At 33.2% G+C, this 17838-nt stretch overlaps 1 protein-coding gene across 1 annotated transcript; it reads left to right on the top strand.

The window, feature by feature from the left end:
• Positions 1-356: 356 nt before the first annotated feature.
• LOC131652203 (triacylglycerol lipase OBL1-like) lies at positions 357-5336 on the top strand. Its single transcript, XM_058922003.1, has 5 exons — positions 357-786; positions 2467-2657; positions 2734-2767; positions 2892-3505; positions 4701-5336. The coding sequence occupies exons 1-5, from the start codon at positions 471-473 to the stop codon at positions 4953-4955; spliced, it is 1410 nt and encodes a 469-aa protein (XP_058777986.1). The 5' UTR covers positions 357-470; the 3' UTR covers positions 4956-5336.
• Positions 5337-17838: the final 12502 nt, after the last annotated feature.

Raw genomic sequence — 17838 nt, 5'->3', positions numbered from 1 at the left:
AATAAATACACTATTTTTAAACAAAAATAACTATTTTATTATTTACTAAAAAATAATTGTTTTGCAATATTTTAAAAAAAGTAAAAAAATTATTGTATTTTTAAAATTAATTCTCATCACACTTTCTTCTATGAGAATAAAATGGTTGTTAAAATAAAATAATATAAAATATGATAGAATTAATGACCAATATCTTTTCCAATCTATTTAGAGATTCTATAATTGAATTCAATCATAAAAATAATAATTTAAAAAAAAAAATCACATCATTCATACAGCCCATGCCAACTATATTCCGAGTACATTTCACATAAATAATAGAATTCACTTAAATTTAAATCTATTAAAAACGTGTATAGTGAGTTGTTATAAAATGAAAAAAGTAGTATAAATGAACATGGGCAAAAAGCACTATCATTCATCCTTTCCTCTTCACACTTTTGCTATTATTGGCCATTGTTAATATAGCCATGGCAGCAACTTGTGATAAGGGATTTGCAGATAGTTATATGATATTAAATCCAGAAGATGCTCATTTCTTTGATATTTTTCATATTTTATTTTCCCGTAATATTGGGCATAGAAAATTTGTGGACAGTAATGCTGAGGGAGATGTTGAGGGAAGTTTCAGAGGTAGATGGCTTATATTTATCTCTATTGTTCTACAGAAGTTGTTGCTCTTCATTGCTAAACCACTTGCTAAGTTAGGATCTTGTGTTGAGATGTTGATTAATCTCATTCCTCTTAATGGAGGCATCATTGCGATCATAATCAACTTTTTCTCTGGTGAGTTCTTCTCTCAAATTTGTAGTTAATTTAATTAATTATGCTATTTGGTTGGACTCTATTGAAAAAAAAAAAAATTAAATCTCATGTTGATTATAGATAGAGTTGAACAAGAATTATATTGACTGGAACTTCTCTTTTTTACAAGTAGGTTTTTTAAAATGAATTAATTAGGATAAACTTTAATTCCGAGTTTATAAATCGGATTATGAATCATTTATAATTTGTATTCAAACTTAACAAACCTAATAATAATTCCACCTAATAATTGAGAAAATTAAAAAATATCACAAGCTATCTTAGACTTTTGGGTCTCTACCTTTGTCTTTTGGTGGCTTGTATTGGATTTGAGCAATGCTATTTGTAATAGGGATGACAATAGAATTCATATCCGCTGTATTGCGGATAAAATCTGTAATAGATATTTGGAGGATAATTCAATGGATATTTACGGATAAAATATATGGATATTTAAATATTTGTTTGTTAATGAATATGGATGCAAGTTTAATGAAACTTGTGTTAGCGAATTTCATATCCGTTAATAAATTATTAAAGTTATTTAAATATTATTAGTTTATTATACCTTATCTTTTTATTTAAAAAAATAGTCTTATATTTCTTTTTTTTTAAAATTTTCTTTTGAAGAAAACATTTCACATTTCATACGAATCATATTTGGTCATTTCATATTTAAGATTCTTCAATATTTAAAACTTTACTTCAATTATTCTACCGTTCAACCAGTCAGTACCGTCCTTCCTTTGTTCAACTAGTGTCTTCCTACCTATTTCTCGCTCTTCCACCATAATTCACAATTACAATATTTTTTATTTGTTTTTGTAAAAAATTAAATGTATGAATATTATGTTTTTCATGTTATTATATTTTGGTAAGAAAGAAAAAAACTAATATGTTAAAATTTTATTGTTAAATTGAGAGCGAATTGTATGGATGCTATGTGATAATAATTTTTTTATGTCTTTATAAAAAAAAAATTATTTCAAAAATAATTTTAAAAAAAATGTTATTCATATTTGTAAATATCACTAGGTATTTTAAAATCTGCAAATTACTCGTTTAACGTATAAATATGAATATTATATTTATCCAATATAGCGATATCATCTCTACCTATAAATATCTATTTACATCTCTAGTCACGAATATGTTAGTCATTAGATGAGATGAAATGCTATAGGAAAAGATTATATGATTAAAAGATTATATGATTAAAATGAAAGGGTCCCACTACACATGCAATGTTGTATATGATTCGTTATATATATCATTGTCCTTGTTTGTAATGGGTTGAAATACTTTTTATATATAATATATTATCTTTGTAGTTGTAGGATCTTTATCATTGTATCTCTATCTTCTCAATTAGGACCTACATGTTCTTTTAATATTATTTGTCACTTTTTTAAGTTTGGCATCTTTCCATTGATAAAAATACTACCCCTTTTTAACCAAATGCTCGAAGAGGTATAATTAATTAACAAATCAAACGAGAATTTTTAAACATTTTTAAGTTTGTAATTTTTTTAAAAATAAAATAAATGTAGTGTTACATTGAATCCTCTACGCTCTATGACTATTTTTTAAATTCACTCACATGAGATACCAAATCAACTTTATTGGTTTTAAAAGATTTTTTATTTCTATAAACAAAAACAGGTCATTTGGAAATCCCAGATCCTAAATCACACAGATATGTGTCTTTCATTGGAAATTTGGATACAAGAGTTAAATGTGACATTCTCAAACGTGAAGACAACAAATATTATGTTTCTCTTGCTATGATGGCTTCAAAAGCAAGCTATGAAAACGAAGCTTACCTTAGATCAACAATCGCACATGAATGGAAGGTACAAATTAAAATCATTTTTGTTGAGTTTTCTTGGATCCTTTTATCTTCCCATTTAACTTAATTTCTGTTTACAGATGGAATTTGTGGGATTTTTCGATTGCTGGAATGGTAAGAACTAAGAAAACAACTATATGTATATTTTGGTCTTGAATATAAGAAGAAAAAAAATATTTATTGCCTAGTTGATTAATTTTGTATTTAATTGATTAATATATTCACATGCACATGGCAGAATACCAAGGAAAGGCTACAACCCAAGTCTTAATATTGTTGGACAAATCTAAGGACCGGGACACTTATGTGGTGGCTTTTAGAGGAACAGAACCCTTTGATGCAGATGCATGGTGCACAGATCTTGACATATCTTGGTATGGTATTCCTGGTGTTGGAAAAGTTCATGGTGGATTCATGAAAGCTTTAGGATTACAAAAGAATATAGGTTGGCCTAAAGAGATTGAAAGAGATGAAAAACTTGCTCCACTAGCTTATTATGTTATTAGAGACATACTAAGAAAATGTTTGAGTGAAAACCCTAATGCAAAGTTCATACTTACGGGTCATAGTTTGGGGGGAGCATTGGCAATACTATTTCCAACAATCATGTTCTTGCATGATGAGAAATTGTTGATTGAGAGGTTGGAAGGGATTTATACATTTGGACAACCGAGAGTTGGAGATGAAAAATTTGCACAATATATGAGAGAGAAAATGAAGGAAAATTGTGTGAGGTATTGTAGATTTGTTTATTGCAATGACATTGTTCCAAGGTTGCCTTATGATGATAAGGATATGTTGTTCAAGCACTTTGGGATTTGTCTTTTCTTTAATAGGCGATATGAACTCGAGGTAAATTTGTTTTTAGTTTTAATTTGCTTTATTCATTTGTTCTATCTATTTTTTAAATTTATATTTGTGTACATTTCTGAAAATTTTGATCGAGTCTAAACCAATGTTTTAAAAACCGGACCGGACCGACCGGTCGGACCGATCGAACCGGGAACCGGCCAGGTAACCGGTCTGGTTCAATAGTCAGATCGGGTATGCCATTAAACCGGTGGAAACCGGAAAACCGGCGGTTTAATTGCTTTTTTTTTTAAACTTTTTTTTAAATTTTTTTTTTTAACATTTCTTTTAAACTTTTTTTTTAAACTTTTTTTTTAATATATTTAGTAGTGTATTACTTAAATAGCATTCTCACATAGTTTTTTTCGTTAGCGACAAATTAAAAATTTTATTGTCTATTTGTTATCTTTGCTAATAAATTTTCTTAAATAGCATAAACATATTGAATTTTATTTGATTTTCTTTTTAGGAGGATCCTATTTTGAATTAAATTTGGTACATATTGGAGTTATTTTGTTATAAACTATTCAATTAGATTATGTTGTAATTAGACTTTGTTTAGATTATGTTGTAATTAGACTTTGTTTGCAATTAGACTTTGTAATTTTTTACTATTTTGTTATGTGTGATACCTTTGTTTAAAATTTGAATTTAAGTTATAAAATTGTGAATTTATGATATGATATTTTTAAAAAATTTAAAAGCTAGTTATATTTTTTTAAAGACTGAATCATCCGGTTCGACCGGTTTTATACCTATATAATGACAGGTCTATTCAACCGAGTTATCCGGTTTGGTCGTGCGGTTCAACCAGTGACCCAGTGGTTCGACCGATAAACCAGTGATCCAGTACCCTCACCGGTTCGATGACCGGTCCGGTTTTTAAAACACTGGTCTAAACCCAAATTCATAAATTGTCATTCTAGAGTCTAGACCGAAGGACAAAAGAATTGATTTCTATTAATTGATTTTAGACAAATAAGGAGACATAGATATTTATGATCTAAGAAGTGGGCTTACGAAGACTTAGTCTACGAAACCATATAAAACCAACAATTTAAGAGAAAACATATATTCATTTCATATGACTTATAGCTAAAGCAATATTGCGACTATGATTGACCTAATGTATCGGTAGAGTTAACAACTAGTATAAACAAGAACCAAACGATTTTTTTAACCACTTAATTTATTGCAGATTCTTGAAGAAGAACCAAACAAGAACTATTTCTCACCTTGGTGTGTTATACCTATGGTATACAATGCCATATTGGAGCTTATAAGAAGCTTTACCATTGCTTATAGAAATGGACCTCATTATAGAGAAGGATGGTTTCTCTTCTTTTTTAGGATGGTTGGTTTACTCATTCCTGGAGTACCTGCTCATGGTCCTCAAGATTACATTAATTCCACTCTTCTTGGATCAATTGAAAAGCATTTTAAAGAAGATTAATGCATAAATATGTATTAATAGTTAATATGGTCGGGCATGTTGATTTGATGCATCAATTTGAATTAATGATGCCAATGCAAAGTCGTTTATTTTAGAGTTATGTAGACACCAAGAGTACTATAGAGTGTATGGTTGCTCTCTTACTTGCACTGTGTTTATGTACCATTAAAGTCAACTGTGGAATTTTAGTTGTTATAGGCAAGCATTGGCCCCCTAAATATTGAGAAAATTATATATTGTGTTATTGTGTGTAAAAATCAAATTGCGTATGTATGTTGTTGTTTACCCATATATAAGCGAATTAACTCTCGCTTCTTGACAGTATCGTAGTATCTTTCACAACAAAACATTGACAACCATTTTTTCTCTTCTTCTTCGTCATTAGCTTTCCTATTCTACAGTATAGTTTTCAATCTTGTTCTTAATACATAAATGTATTCTTCTTCCTTATTATCTCATTTTTGTGTATGTTCTTCCTATATTTCACATGATTTTCATATGATTTTCTTTTTCTTAGATAGTTTATAGTTTTTTTATTGTTGTATGTTTTTTATAAATGTAGGTAAATGCTTGCTGGCATGATTTTCATATTATTTACTTCGATTTCACATGTTTTGTTGTTTCTTGTTGTTATTGGCAAATATTTTTTCATATTCTCTCTTCTTCGTGTATGTTGTTGTTATATTGATGTTGTTGTTATGCATGTTGATAAATTTTGTTGGATTACAATGTCATGCTAATTTATGTTAACATGCTGTTTTTTCATGGTGTTTGTAGAATTCAAATTCACATAGTATGATTGTGGTTCACATGATGGTTTGTGGTTCACATAGTATGAGAAAAATACAAGGAGGATGAATCTATTCATCCTCCTTGTATTTTTCTCACAGTAACACAACTAGATCAACTTCAAACTTCATTATGAAACAATCATTTTTTTTTCAATTAAGGGTATGTATGTTGTTGATAAATGTTGTTTATGTTCTTGTTGTTGTTGTTGTTGTTGATGTTGTTTTGTGTTTTTTGTTAATAAATGATTTTTCATGTGCAACTAGCAAGTGGTTATGGTTCTTTACTTATCACTTAAAGCTTCGAGAAATGGTTAGTCATTAAGTTCTACCAATATATGTTAATTAATTGATGTTTTTTTATAAATATTGTTATTGAGTTTGTTATATCATATGTGATTGCTTGTTTCACTAACCCCTCATTGAACTTACATTCATTTAAATAAATTTTTGAGATAATAATTAAAAAAATTATATTAATCTTGAAAATTAACTAAGATGATCCAATGTTTTTTTCGAATTGCATGCATCTTGTAAATCATAATTTCCCTTTTAGCATATAGAATTTCATTCAATGTCACAAATTCTTCAAAACAATATTGATAAATGGATGTTAGTCTGCATCTTTCACACAAATCTTGATGTTTAAAAAATAAACTAGAAAAGAAGAGGAAATCAAATTTTGTGTAAAAGACTCAGATTGGCGTCCATTCATCAACATTACTTTGAATAATTCGAGATTGAATCAAATCCTATACGCTAAAGAGGAAATTATGATTTACAAGAGGCATGTAATTCGAAAAACATTGGATCGTTTAATTTGTTTTTCAAGAATAATATAATTTTTATGATTATTATCTCAAAAATCTATTTGAATGTTCTTTATGGTTAATGAGGGGAAGGGAAAAACAAGCAATCCCATATTTTATAATAAAATCTTACATATACCACAACGGTTGGAACTTATAACCGTTGTGAAATGTTATTTCTTTATGCGCTTTAATTTTGTTTGTAGCTGGGTGTAGCGGGGAAAATCTGATATCGAAGCCATGAGATTGACTCGAATCAATATTTCGTTTGAAATCGCCACCGCGCTTTATTTTTTCAAAGGAAAAGGGAAAAGAACGAAAAACCGAAAGTTTTGTTTTTAAAACAAGAAAGAGAACTCAGGTTCGGGTGTTGATTATATGAGGGGAAGGTTTTAAGCACCCCTCATATCTGTGGTACTCCACAGGAACCTTTTTGAAAATCTGTGTCGTGTGTGCTAAAAAAGAGTTTGTTTTATTTTTAAAATAAGCTCGGCAAAGCGTTAAGCTTTGTGCCTACATACCTCCTCGGTGCAATGGAGAAGTCAGAGCTAATGTAGTTCCGCTTAAAGGGAAAAACGTTTTTAAAACGAATAAACACTTTATCGTCGTCGGAGAGAAATACACAGCCATTGATCTTGAGCATGAGAACAAATGAGTTCTTTGCTTCGCAAATGAAAGAAGGGCTCCAACTCGGATAAAATCGACGAGTATGCCACTAGCTCTCTCACGCGGAAAAGATCTCATTATATCAATCAATTTCAAAATCGTGGGGTATAACCACTCGTTTCGACAATTAACGGTGTCTAAACTTTGAAGAAAAAGGGGCCACTAAGGGCAAAAGATATTTTTTAAGAAAAAAAGGTTTTGAAAAGATTTGCAAACATAAGAATATTTTGAAAAGGGGAGAAGATTTTGAAAATTTAAGAAGTGGGAGGAGATGAAGAGGCTATCCTATTGCGTAAAATAAAAGCTAAGGAAAGAAACGGTCTAACCGAAGAAGAAGCCAACACTTGACATTATGAGTCAAGGTAGATTTCCCATCCTTTGGAATATCAATACTAAACCAACATTATCACTTGGGGATCCAGATGAACTTATTGTCTTAGCACCACTTTGCATTAAGCACATTAAAATTCTGACAAAAATCGGGCAGAGTAACGGCTGTTTTCGGGTAAAATCCTTATCTCAATGCCTTGGAATTAACCATCAAGGGCATTCAAGGAAATACCTGCACACATAAACAGACAACAATCCAATGCCAGACAGACAGAACAATCACAGAGTAATAACAGAATGAGAGTCCAGAGGTCCTAAGTCCATAAGTCTGAGTCTCCAGAATGCTAGGGATAGTAACCAATAGTCCAAAAGAGAGCCTTTGGTGTTTTTTTAGATTTTTGTTATTTATTAGTGTTTTAGCATAAAAGTAAAGTATGGTCCAAGTAGACAAAGAGAAAATAGCGGAAACATAAACGTCCAAATGGACAAAGAAAAAATAGCGGAATGTAAATATGATGAAATGATAAAATAAAGCGATAAAGCGAGAAATATAAAGAGCGATATAATATAATGCGGAAATTAAAGTTAGTTGTTAGATGTTAAAGATAACCATCTTGAAACTTTTCAAGTATGTTATCAAAGTTAGTAATAAAGATCGATGGTGAGTGAAGGATGTTCTCGGATTTAAATTCAATGGAACTTTATCAGAAGCTTGATAAAATCATAGCGACTACACGATAAATTTCCATAAGTCTTAAATCAACCGCATACAATTCTCTTCCATATTTGATCTTTTTTATTCGGGACACGAAATATTGCGCTATGTTAAGCAGATCGCCAAGTGATTTATGTAGAAATCACCCTACAACGAGGCCGGTCAAAACTTTATGTGCTAATGCATGCGAGAGAAATGATATGTAGATCATTCTCCGAAAGCAATACCGCACGAAAAGAAAATAGGTAACGATCTAGTCTTTACTAAGAATCCATAAGAATTCTCAAAGTGTTAAGACTTTCATCGATCAAAAGAAAAAAAAGAGAAGAAGAAGATAAAATGCATAAAGTAAAGTCAACTCACACTATCATTAATATCATTCATCTAATATTATGGATTTGGTCCTTTCAAACCTATCAACATCCTAGATCCAATGATATTAATGAAATGGAGGAAGAAGAATAAAATTCACAAAAGACAATCAACTCACACTATCATTAATATCATTCATCTAATATTATGGATTTGGTCCTTTCAAACCTATCAACATCCTAGATCCAATGATATTAATGAAATGGAGGAAGAAGGAAGCCAAAACAAGCATAAAAAAGGCAAAAAACCACATTCTGCCAGCAGGAAATCGATTTCATGCAGGGGGAAATCGATTTCCATAGTGCAGTTTTCAAAAAAACAAGTTACGTTCAGCAGGAAATCGATTTCAGCCTTAAGGAAATCAATTTCATCAGTGTAAATTTCAGCAAAAACATCATTTAAAGGCATGAAACTTGATTTGAACAAATATACAAACACCTTATGATCACACATCAACTTGAGCACGAAATTTCCATCACAAAACCAGCAAATATCATCAATATAGCATCAAAGATGCATTGAACACAAGCAATAAAGATCTACATCATGGATCTAGCAAATTACCACTTCTTGAACAAAAGTCTTGGAGTAGCTTCAAGAGCAAGCACAAAGTGTATAGATCCTTCAAATTTGGATATGAACAACCAAAGAAAAGAGAGAAATGTAGGAGGTTTAGTTCAAAATTAGCAAGATTCAATGTGAATCTCACTAATCTTATGAAAATGAACTTTGGGTGAGGGTTTTGGAAAGGGTGAGAAATGAATTTGCAAGCAATTTTTTGGCTCTCCAAGCTTGAGAAATGAGAGAGTAGTGGCCTCTATTTATAGGATGAGAGCAAGAGTAGTGGCAATTTGGTCATTTGCTCTTAGTTAATTAACTTGTGTTTTATTGGTGATTAAAGTGGCATTTAAATGGTAAAAAATGGTAAAATGAGGTTAAAATGGAATTAATGAAGGGAATTATTTTGGTGAGGTGGAAAATTGGTAAAATGACAAAAATGGTCAAAGAAAATAGGTGCCAAAATCAAATCAAGCTTCCCTCTCTATTTTTTTGAATTCCGCCTTAAGGAAATCGATTTCATCCAGGAGTGAAATCGATTTCACTCTGTTCCAGAAGAGAATTTGGCGCAAAATACACTAGGGAAATCAATTTGCCCAGGAGGGAAATCGATTTCATGCTGTCCAGAATGTGATTTTGTTGAAAATTGCTGTAGGGAAATCGATTTACCCAAGAGGGAAATCGATTTCATCAGTCCAAAATGTGGAAAATGCCTTGTTTATTGCATGTCTTGGCTTGGTACCTACAAAACAAAAGCCTACAAAGAAACAAAGCAATATTTTTGGTATTTGGGTTAGTATAATATGCATACAAGATAAACAATCATTGGTGCTTGACGGTCCCTCTTATTGATGAGGTGAGTGCAACACCACAAACAAAACTTCCAAGTGAAGCTCTTGATTAATGATTGGGATATGAATGATATATGATCTTAGGGTCAAAAATTGGGGTATGACACTGGGTATCAAACCCATGACACTATATTTATGACAACAGTTGTTTATGTGAACCGTTGTGATAGATAGCGCGTTACATAGTTTATCACAACGGTCATGCGCCTGTGGTTGAAACAACATACTTACAACCAAACAATACTTCACAACGGTATGTCACGCACGATGGTATCCCTTTTCTAACCGTTGTGAAATGGGTTTTCTGTTGTAATGATTGAGGCCAATGTTAAGGCCATTTTGGGCCAAAATTTGTTCGACCACGTTAGTTATATTGTTTTCCCCCCAAAATTATTTTGTTGGACGTTCTTAGCTGTCATACCCCAATTTTTTACCCTAATATCCCACTTCATTTGAATTGAGTTCAAAAGAGTTTAATCATCATCATATCATCCATCAAGAAATCCCCATGCCTCATTCTATATCACTAACCTCAAAATACAAAAGGATATGGTTTATGTGTTTCTTCTTTTACAAGATAGGTGTTGGATCAAGAAGCTCAAGTGATAATGTGGTGCCCTTAAAAATGATTCAAAATTCCAAATTTGATAAAGTGATTTCCTCTCATCAATATTCAAGCTCAAGTGTGCATCAATTCAAGACCATTTCAATCTCTAATTCATCTGGTGAACCAAATTAGGGTTTTTGACCAAGATCATTGTAATGTTGACTTTTGGACCAAGACATGATCTAATGATTTGAAACATGATTCAAAGTACTTATATGCTAATTCATAGCCCACTCATATCTCTCAATTTGCTAAGGGAGCTTGATCCATTAATATTGGAAAGATTAGGATTCATCTGATGAAAAGTCAACTACTCAAGATCCCAGTTTGACTTTTGAGATTTTTGGTCAATCATGGGCTTATAAAGTCAATAATCATGAAAATATGGTTGATTAAGTCATTTGATCAAGTTTAATCAAGAAAATCAAGGGAAAGAATCAAAAGATGAAAATTAGGGTTTTGGAAATTTTTCTAAGTTATGAAATCTCATGTTCAAATAACCCACTTTGCAAGCTTGTAACCTCTTCCTCAAGTCACCATTTATCATGCCCAAAGGATATTGAACATGACATTTCATATTTCAATATTATAGAAGGAATTAATAAAAAAATCTCATAAGTATTTGATGATATGAAGTGATCAAATTGGTGTCTCAAAGTTATAAAAATGTTCAAACACTTAGAAATTTTTCTAAGTGTCAAACTGTCATTTTTCCAATTTTATTGGCCAATTTTCTCCATGATCCAAATTGATTCAAGTCAAGTGCTCAACATGAATGTTGCAGAGGGTGATCTTACATTTCCAAAGAGTCCAAGGGCATGAATTTCTTTTACTTTTGCTAGAAGTTTCAAAGAGATTAAGTTGGCAATTGAAGTTGTTTGAAGGCTCATTCTCATGTCCAAACCATGTACCAAATCTATGAAAATCTACAAAATCCTGGATTACAGGTCCTATTGTTGCTTCCAAAGTGCATTACACACTTGAATTAAGCATTGTCCAAACAAAACATACCATTAAGGGATCATTTTCCCATAAAGCACCATTGCCATTTTGGAAAAGTTTACTTTAGTCACAAAGTTGACTTTGTGAAAGAAGTTAAACCCTGATTACTCTCCATCTTAAGCTCTGATCACACTCTGTCGCACGCTCGCGAAAAATGAACAGAGTCGCCACCAATATATTTATCCCATAAGGGAAAGGAATATCAGAAAACCTAACAAAGGAAGGAACAAGGTCTTGCGACCAGAGAATCTAGGTGCGGGAGTCGGTTACGCGAGGGGAAGGTATTAGCACCCCTCACGCCCATCGTACTCGATGGTATCCACCTATGTTTGTTTCTGTCTAAAGGGTGTGTGCTATGTCTATGTCTATATGCGAAATGAATGCAAAATGTAGGGAAAAGAAAGAATTGTACTCGCACGGGCCCTACCCCGCTGCCTACGTATCCTTTTCAGGAATCAGAGTTACCGTAGCTCGGCTCACGTTTTTCTGTTTGTTTTTGTGTTTTTTAGTTGGGCGGAGTTAACGTTCGCGCTCTTGCATAAGGGATCGCCTACGATGCGTTCGAGCGGAAATAACAATGCCCTTAGAAAGGAGAAAAGAGATGATTGGTTTGTGCCTTTTAGGGTAATTCCATGATGACGAAAACCCACTACAAGGCTTCGCATCACTTCCTTACTTCGTTTTAAATCTGAACATTTATTAGGTTTTTTGAAGTGTTTTTGGTTGGTGTTTTTTAAGGGGATTTAATTTGTGACTTAGATCATACCAAAAAGAGTTTTGTTTTGCATATTTAGAGAACACACATCGAGGCCTACGCCACAATCGTTTCTCTAAATAGCGGTTAAGAAATACATCGAGGCCTCACACCTCAATCATTTCTTCTCCGCTAAGTAAAGGAAATACAAAAAGGAGTTCTTTTGTGAGTATTTAGAGAATGCACATCGAGGCCTACACCACAATCGTTTCTCTAAACAACGGTTAAGAAATACATCGAGGCTTCACACCCCAATCATTTCTTCTCCGCTAAGTAGGAAAGAACATACATCGGGGCCTACACCCCAATCATTTCTTTCCTACTATGAAATATAGTAACGGTATGATCTTCATCGATATTTATTAAGTATTTTAAAAGTTGAAAAGAAAAAGAAAATGAGAAGGGAACTATTCCTAAATTCTAGTCTAAGTTGTCTACATATGGGGATTAAAATGATAAACTATACAATTATTAACAAAAACTATACATGGAATAGGTAAAGGAAAATCAATATGCGACAAATAAAATTGAGAATTATAGCAAACAAATGATGCTCACAAGCACACATACATCTATTAATTCTATACAAAAAAATCGAGACTAAAAGAATAATTCCTAAGTCTATTAGAGATTTATTTACAAAAGAAGTATTAAACAAAACAATTTCAAGTGTATTGCAAAGAAAAAGATTTATTAAAAATACTAAGACAACTAGAAAAAACAAAAATTATGAAAATTATTCACATATTCTAAAATGCCTACGAACAAAATTTTTATGCATTTTTATACTTGAATTAAAATGATTTATTGAGCAAAAATTAAAAGAAAACAAATTTTTAGTAAAGTAAAAATAATGCTGGCCGGGGGTGTGAAAGCAATTGTTAAATGAACTAAAACCAGGTTAAGGCGCATCTGGGCCTAATTACAGGGGGTGGGGTTATCAAACGAAACCAGGCCCATGTTCATTAAGTTGGTGGTGCACTAGTAATCCAGGGGTGACATTCAGAAGTGTCATAGGGCCTAAGGTCACGTGGCCCAATATTGCACCTTCTACTTCATTTTATTTATTTGCATTTGTTGTTCAGCAATGTTTTATCTATTTACATGCATGTGATTTTATTCTTAGCATATGGTTATTGACCTGTAACGTGACATCAAGTGTTAACAATAGCATATCAATTGGTCATGGGAATTTTAAATGAATAAAGACAAAAGAAGAAAGATTAGACCAATCACAGGTACACAGCACATCAATTAATCATTGAGTAAAGGACAAAAATGCAACAGAATGGGAAAGAGAGCCAATGACACGAGGACACGTTGGCAACCGGAGGGAGAGATTATTGAATAGAACACAGACGCCGGAGCAAAGCTCCGGTCGTCTTCTCCGGCGACTGCACGGCGGAACCACCAACAAAAATCCAGAAATACAAAGAAACACCACCATCCTACTCGAAATTTCATGTACATTCCAAATACGGTTTTAGATTTCATTAATTCTCATTCTAATAGCCAAACCGAGACACATTTCAAAGCTCTAAGCTACGCAACTTTCACAGAAACACAAACTGAACACCACAACATGATTCGCATTACTCATAAAGCTCAAGCAAGTGATCTTAATCATTCAGACAGTGGTTAATACGAGCAAAGCGGATCCAATTATTAAGCACATGAGAGATGTATAAGCATGCGATTACATGACGGTTAATACGCAGAAGAGTTTGTAGAAACGCTTACTTGTTCGATTCTTGATTTGAGAAGAGAGTTCTACCAAGTTGTGCTCTTCCGCTCCTCTTGAATCTTTATGATGAACAGACGGAATGTGAAGATATAGATCCGAAAGCTTGTTCTTCTTTGCTAAGACGTGGTGGCGGTAATAACCTTTTGCGAGATGATGGATGAAGGTGCACCGATGATAATGATTCAGGCTTTCTCGAGCGATGTCGTGGCGATGGAGGATGCAGAGCAGAGAACGGTGCTCATGATAATGGGATTCGGAAGAGGTTGGCGGTGGTTGTAATGGAGGTAGGCGGTGGTTGAAATGGAGGTAGGCGGTGGTTGAATGCTCGGTTATGGAAGCATGGTATCAGAAAAAAGTTTGTTAGAGAGTGTAACAAACTTTCTCTTGGAGGGTGAGTGAAGAGAAAGAGAAGAGAGAGAATCGAGGGGGTAAGAGAATGAGGAGAGAAATCTTTGAGAAATGGAAGAGTGAGAGTGTCTTGTGAAGGAGTTTTCTTATATATCACGAGTGTTCATGGTAGCTATGGTGGTGTGTGTTGTATTGTAGTATTTTCTTTTCCTCACTCTTTCACGTGCATGGGCTTTTAAAATAAGTAATAGTTTGGTGTGTTGTTGCAAACAAAACTCAAACTCTACTTGGTTCAACATGTCCATGGTGATGGCTTTGCACACTTATAACTCTAGGTATGCTCCATCATTTGATTCAAATTTGTGCTCAAAGTGAAGAGGGCATGGGATTGAATAACTTTGATGTTTGGAAGTTGTTGAGATGAAGTTTGGAACATGCTAAGAAATGCACCCAAACATCACTTGGCCTAACTGATCCTGTTTTGTACGCAGACTTAGATTTTTGACTCATATTTATGGCAAAATCGTGACTTGGCCAGAGCACTACCTTGAGCTCTCGTATCTTGATCCACACGCGTCCAAAATCAATGCTCTTGAGCTCATTGGATAGATGGCACGACGAAGAGTAGTTAGAGACCAAGCTTGCCCAACATGGGGACTTGTGGAGGAAGAAATTTGGATCTGAAGTTAGCACACCAAGTGTTTGTGGGAATGTTGCGTGCGTGGCCTGGATCTTGGCCTGGATTCTTGGCAACGCGTGCCTTGGCAAGGTCATGACTTTGAGGCATCATATCTTCCAAACCACATACCCAAAACCGGTGATTCTTTGCTCATTGTGTAGAAGGCATATAGGAGAATAGAATGATACCAAACTTAGATCAATTGGGTGCTTGTAGTTTTCTGAATATTGTCTCAAAGATGGTACGCCATGTGTTTGTTGAAATGCTTCACGTATGACCAAAAATCTGCCCAGCTTTGTGACTTGATTCAAATAAAAACCTCAACTTCACACCTTGTTAACTCTTCAACCAAGCCTCAAATGGAAAAGTGTCCAACTACAAAGTTGTTCTCCTCCATGAGAGGAACAACTTTGATGTTGGAAATTTCTCCAAATAATGTCATTTGCCACGTGTAATTATGCTGTGAAGTTGACTGATCGTCACACTTGAAATGTACCAAAATTTTTCTAAGTATGAAAAACTTCCATTTTTGTTTTTTTTTCTATTTTTGGCAACTTTTGTCAAACTCCTGATTTTATCCATTCTCTGACTTTTCTTGACTGATTTTCCACCAAAAGTCAATATTTGACTGATTCTTCTGATTTCGACCTAGAAGTCAACTGTTCCGATTTTTCTGATCATTGATGGGATTCTTGATTAAATCTCCTCCGGTCAAATCCAGTCAAACAAACACATCCACATAGTCAGTATGAGAAGCTTTTTACACATAGGAACCATTCCTGATTAAATGTTGACCAAAAAGTCAACCGGTTGACTTTGGTCAAAGAAACCCTGATTTAAAGAACCGGATGATTTGCAAGCCAGTATCCTTCAACCAATGCCTTGACTTGAGACAGAGAGAAACCCCAATCCAGGAGGGCTTCCTTGAACATAAAACCACATGATTATACCTCAGTCTCCTTATTCTCTGATCAAAATTCTTTGCAACAGAGCTTTTCTTGCTAGCCTTTGAATAGCACCACTGATATGAATGCATGAGTGTGAGTTATGACCTAAGTGATGTATGTATATGGATGCAAAGCCTAAGCCAGTTAGAAATTAAAGGAGAGGACAAATTTGGGGTATGACACACTCTTCTCGTATTCCCTAATCTCTGCAGCCACTTTAAAAAGCTTAGAGCTATTTTCATAGAAGCATGGTGCATCATGTACCTTCACTTGAAATCCAACCAAACCATAACTTCACCACTTCATTTCTGATAAACCTCAAGCCCCCTCATGTTTTCCTATAAATAAAGGACCTTAACTCACTCCAAAACACACCTTGAATGCCTCTGAAAACCTCGCAAACTTAGAAGCAAAAATCTCAAAAAAATTCATTGAAGTTCAAAGTCCATTTCTTCGAATCTTCAAATTTTCTCAAGTTTTCTCAAAACCAATCATATATTCACCATCCACACACTCAATAAGAACTTCTGTATGCAATTGTTCATCATTGAAGCACCCCAAACACTCCACCCAGCCACCTCACTTTCATTATTGCAAATTGACTTCGTTAGGAGTATCCAAATAGTTTCAAGCCAAAATGAAGGTTGCAACACATTGCTGGATATCCAAGGGTGCTAAGAGGATCAATTTGCACCTCTGAAAGTAGCTAAATCACCATATCCATTTCTCCATGCAAGTTAAGTTGCCTGTCACTTTGAACTCATAGTCACATGCATCATTTTCATGATTTCTTGATACCATGTTGTTTGTTTTGATACAATGAGTGAAAGCCCTAACTTATCTGCCATTGATTGATGTTATATGCTATTTAATTTTTGTTTGAAGTTTTGAGGGTTTTCTAGTTTTTTCCAAAATTATAGAGATGTAGTTTGAATAAATTTATGATGAGAATGTATTTAGAATCCTTGCATAATTCTGAGGAGAATGGTTCTTTTACTTGTTTGAATTGATGCCAAAATCAAAAAACACGAATTTGAGTTTGAAGCTTGATCTTGAGGTTAAAGATGATGATCTGGCGCCATTATTTAAACTTAGAAACATGTTTTAAAATATAAGTTTTATAATGAATGTATAGCCACCCCAATGGTAGAGTACACATGCTTGTGATGTTGAGGTATGAGGTTCGAATCCCCTTCGCCCCTGACCTTTTGCTTTGTTTTATTTTTTTCTACATTTTCCACTTGTTTTCCCTTTTGTTTTTTAAGGTGTCACACTATCACCACTGCAGCTAGTGGCGCAGTGGTGTTTGTTTTGAGGTTTAACCTCAAGGTCAGGGGTTCAACACCCCTTGACCCCACCTATATTTTTAATACTTGTTTTTATTTCTTTTTTTCTTCCATTTTTCAATTATATTTTTTATTCCTTCACCATTTCTTTAAATTTAATTTCTTTATCAAACCTTTGATTATATCTTCCCCTCAACACAAAAATAATAAAATTATATTTTATTTATTTCATATTTACATATTTATTTACTTTAAATATATTCAAAAATCATAAAAACGTGTTTCTTTGGGTAATTAATTTTTTTGATTTTTATACTTGTTTGATATAATCCTTTTGATAATATGTTGATATTAATACCATGATACTTTGATGCCTTGATATTTTGTTGTTCATTCCATGAATTAATTAAACTTTTTCTTTTGAAAT

Source organism: Vicia villosa, linkage group LG2 (genome assembly GCF_029867415.1).
Source record: "Vicia villosa cultivar HV-30 ecotype Madison, WI linkage group LG2, Vvil1.0, whole genome shotgun sequence".
Lineage (NCBI taxonomy): Eukaryota > Viridiplantae > Streptophyta > Magnoliopsida > Fabales > Fabaceae > Vicia > Vicia villosa.
Note: the sequence above shows the minus strand (reverse complement) of the source record. Positions and strands in the feature narration are given on the sequence as shown.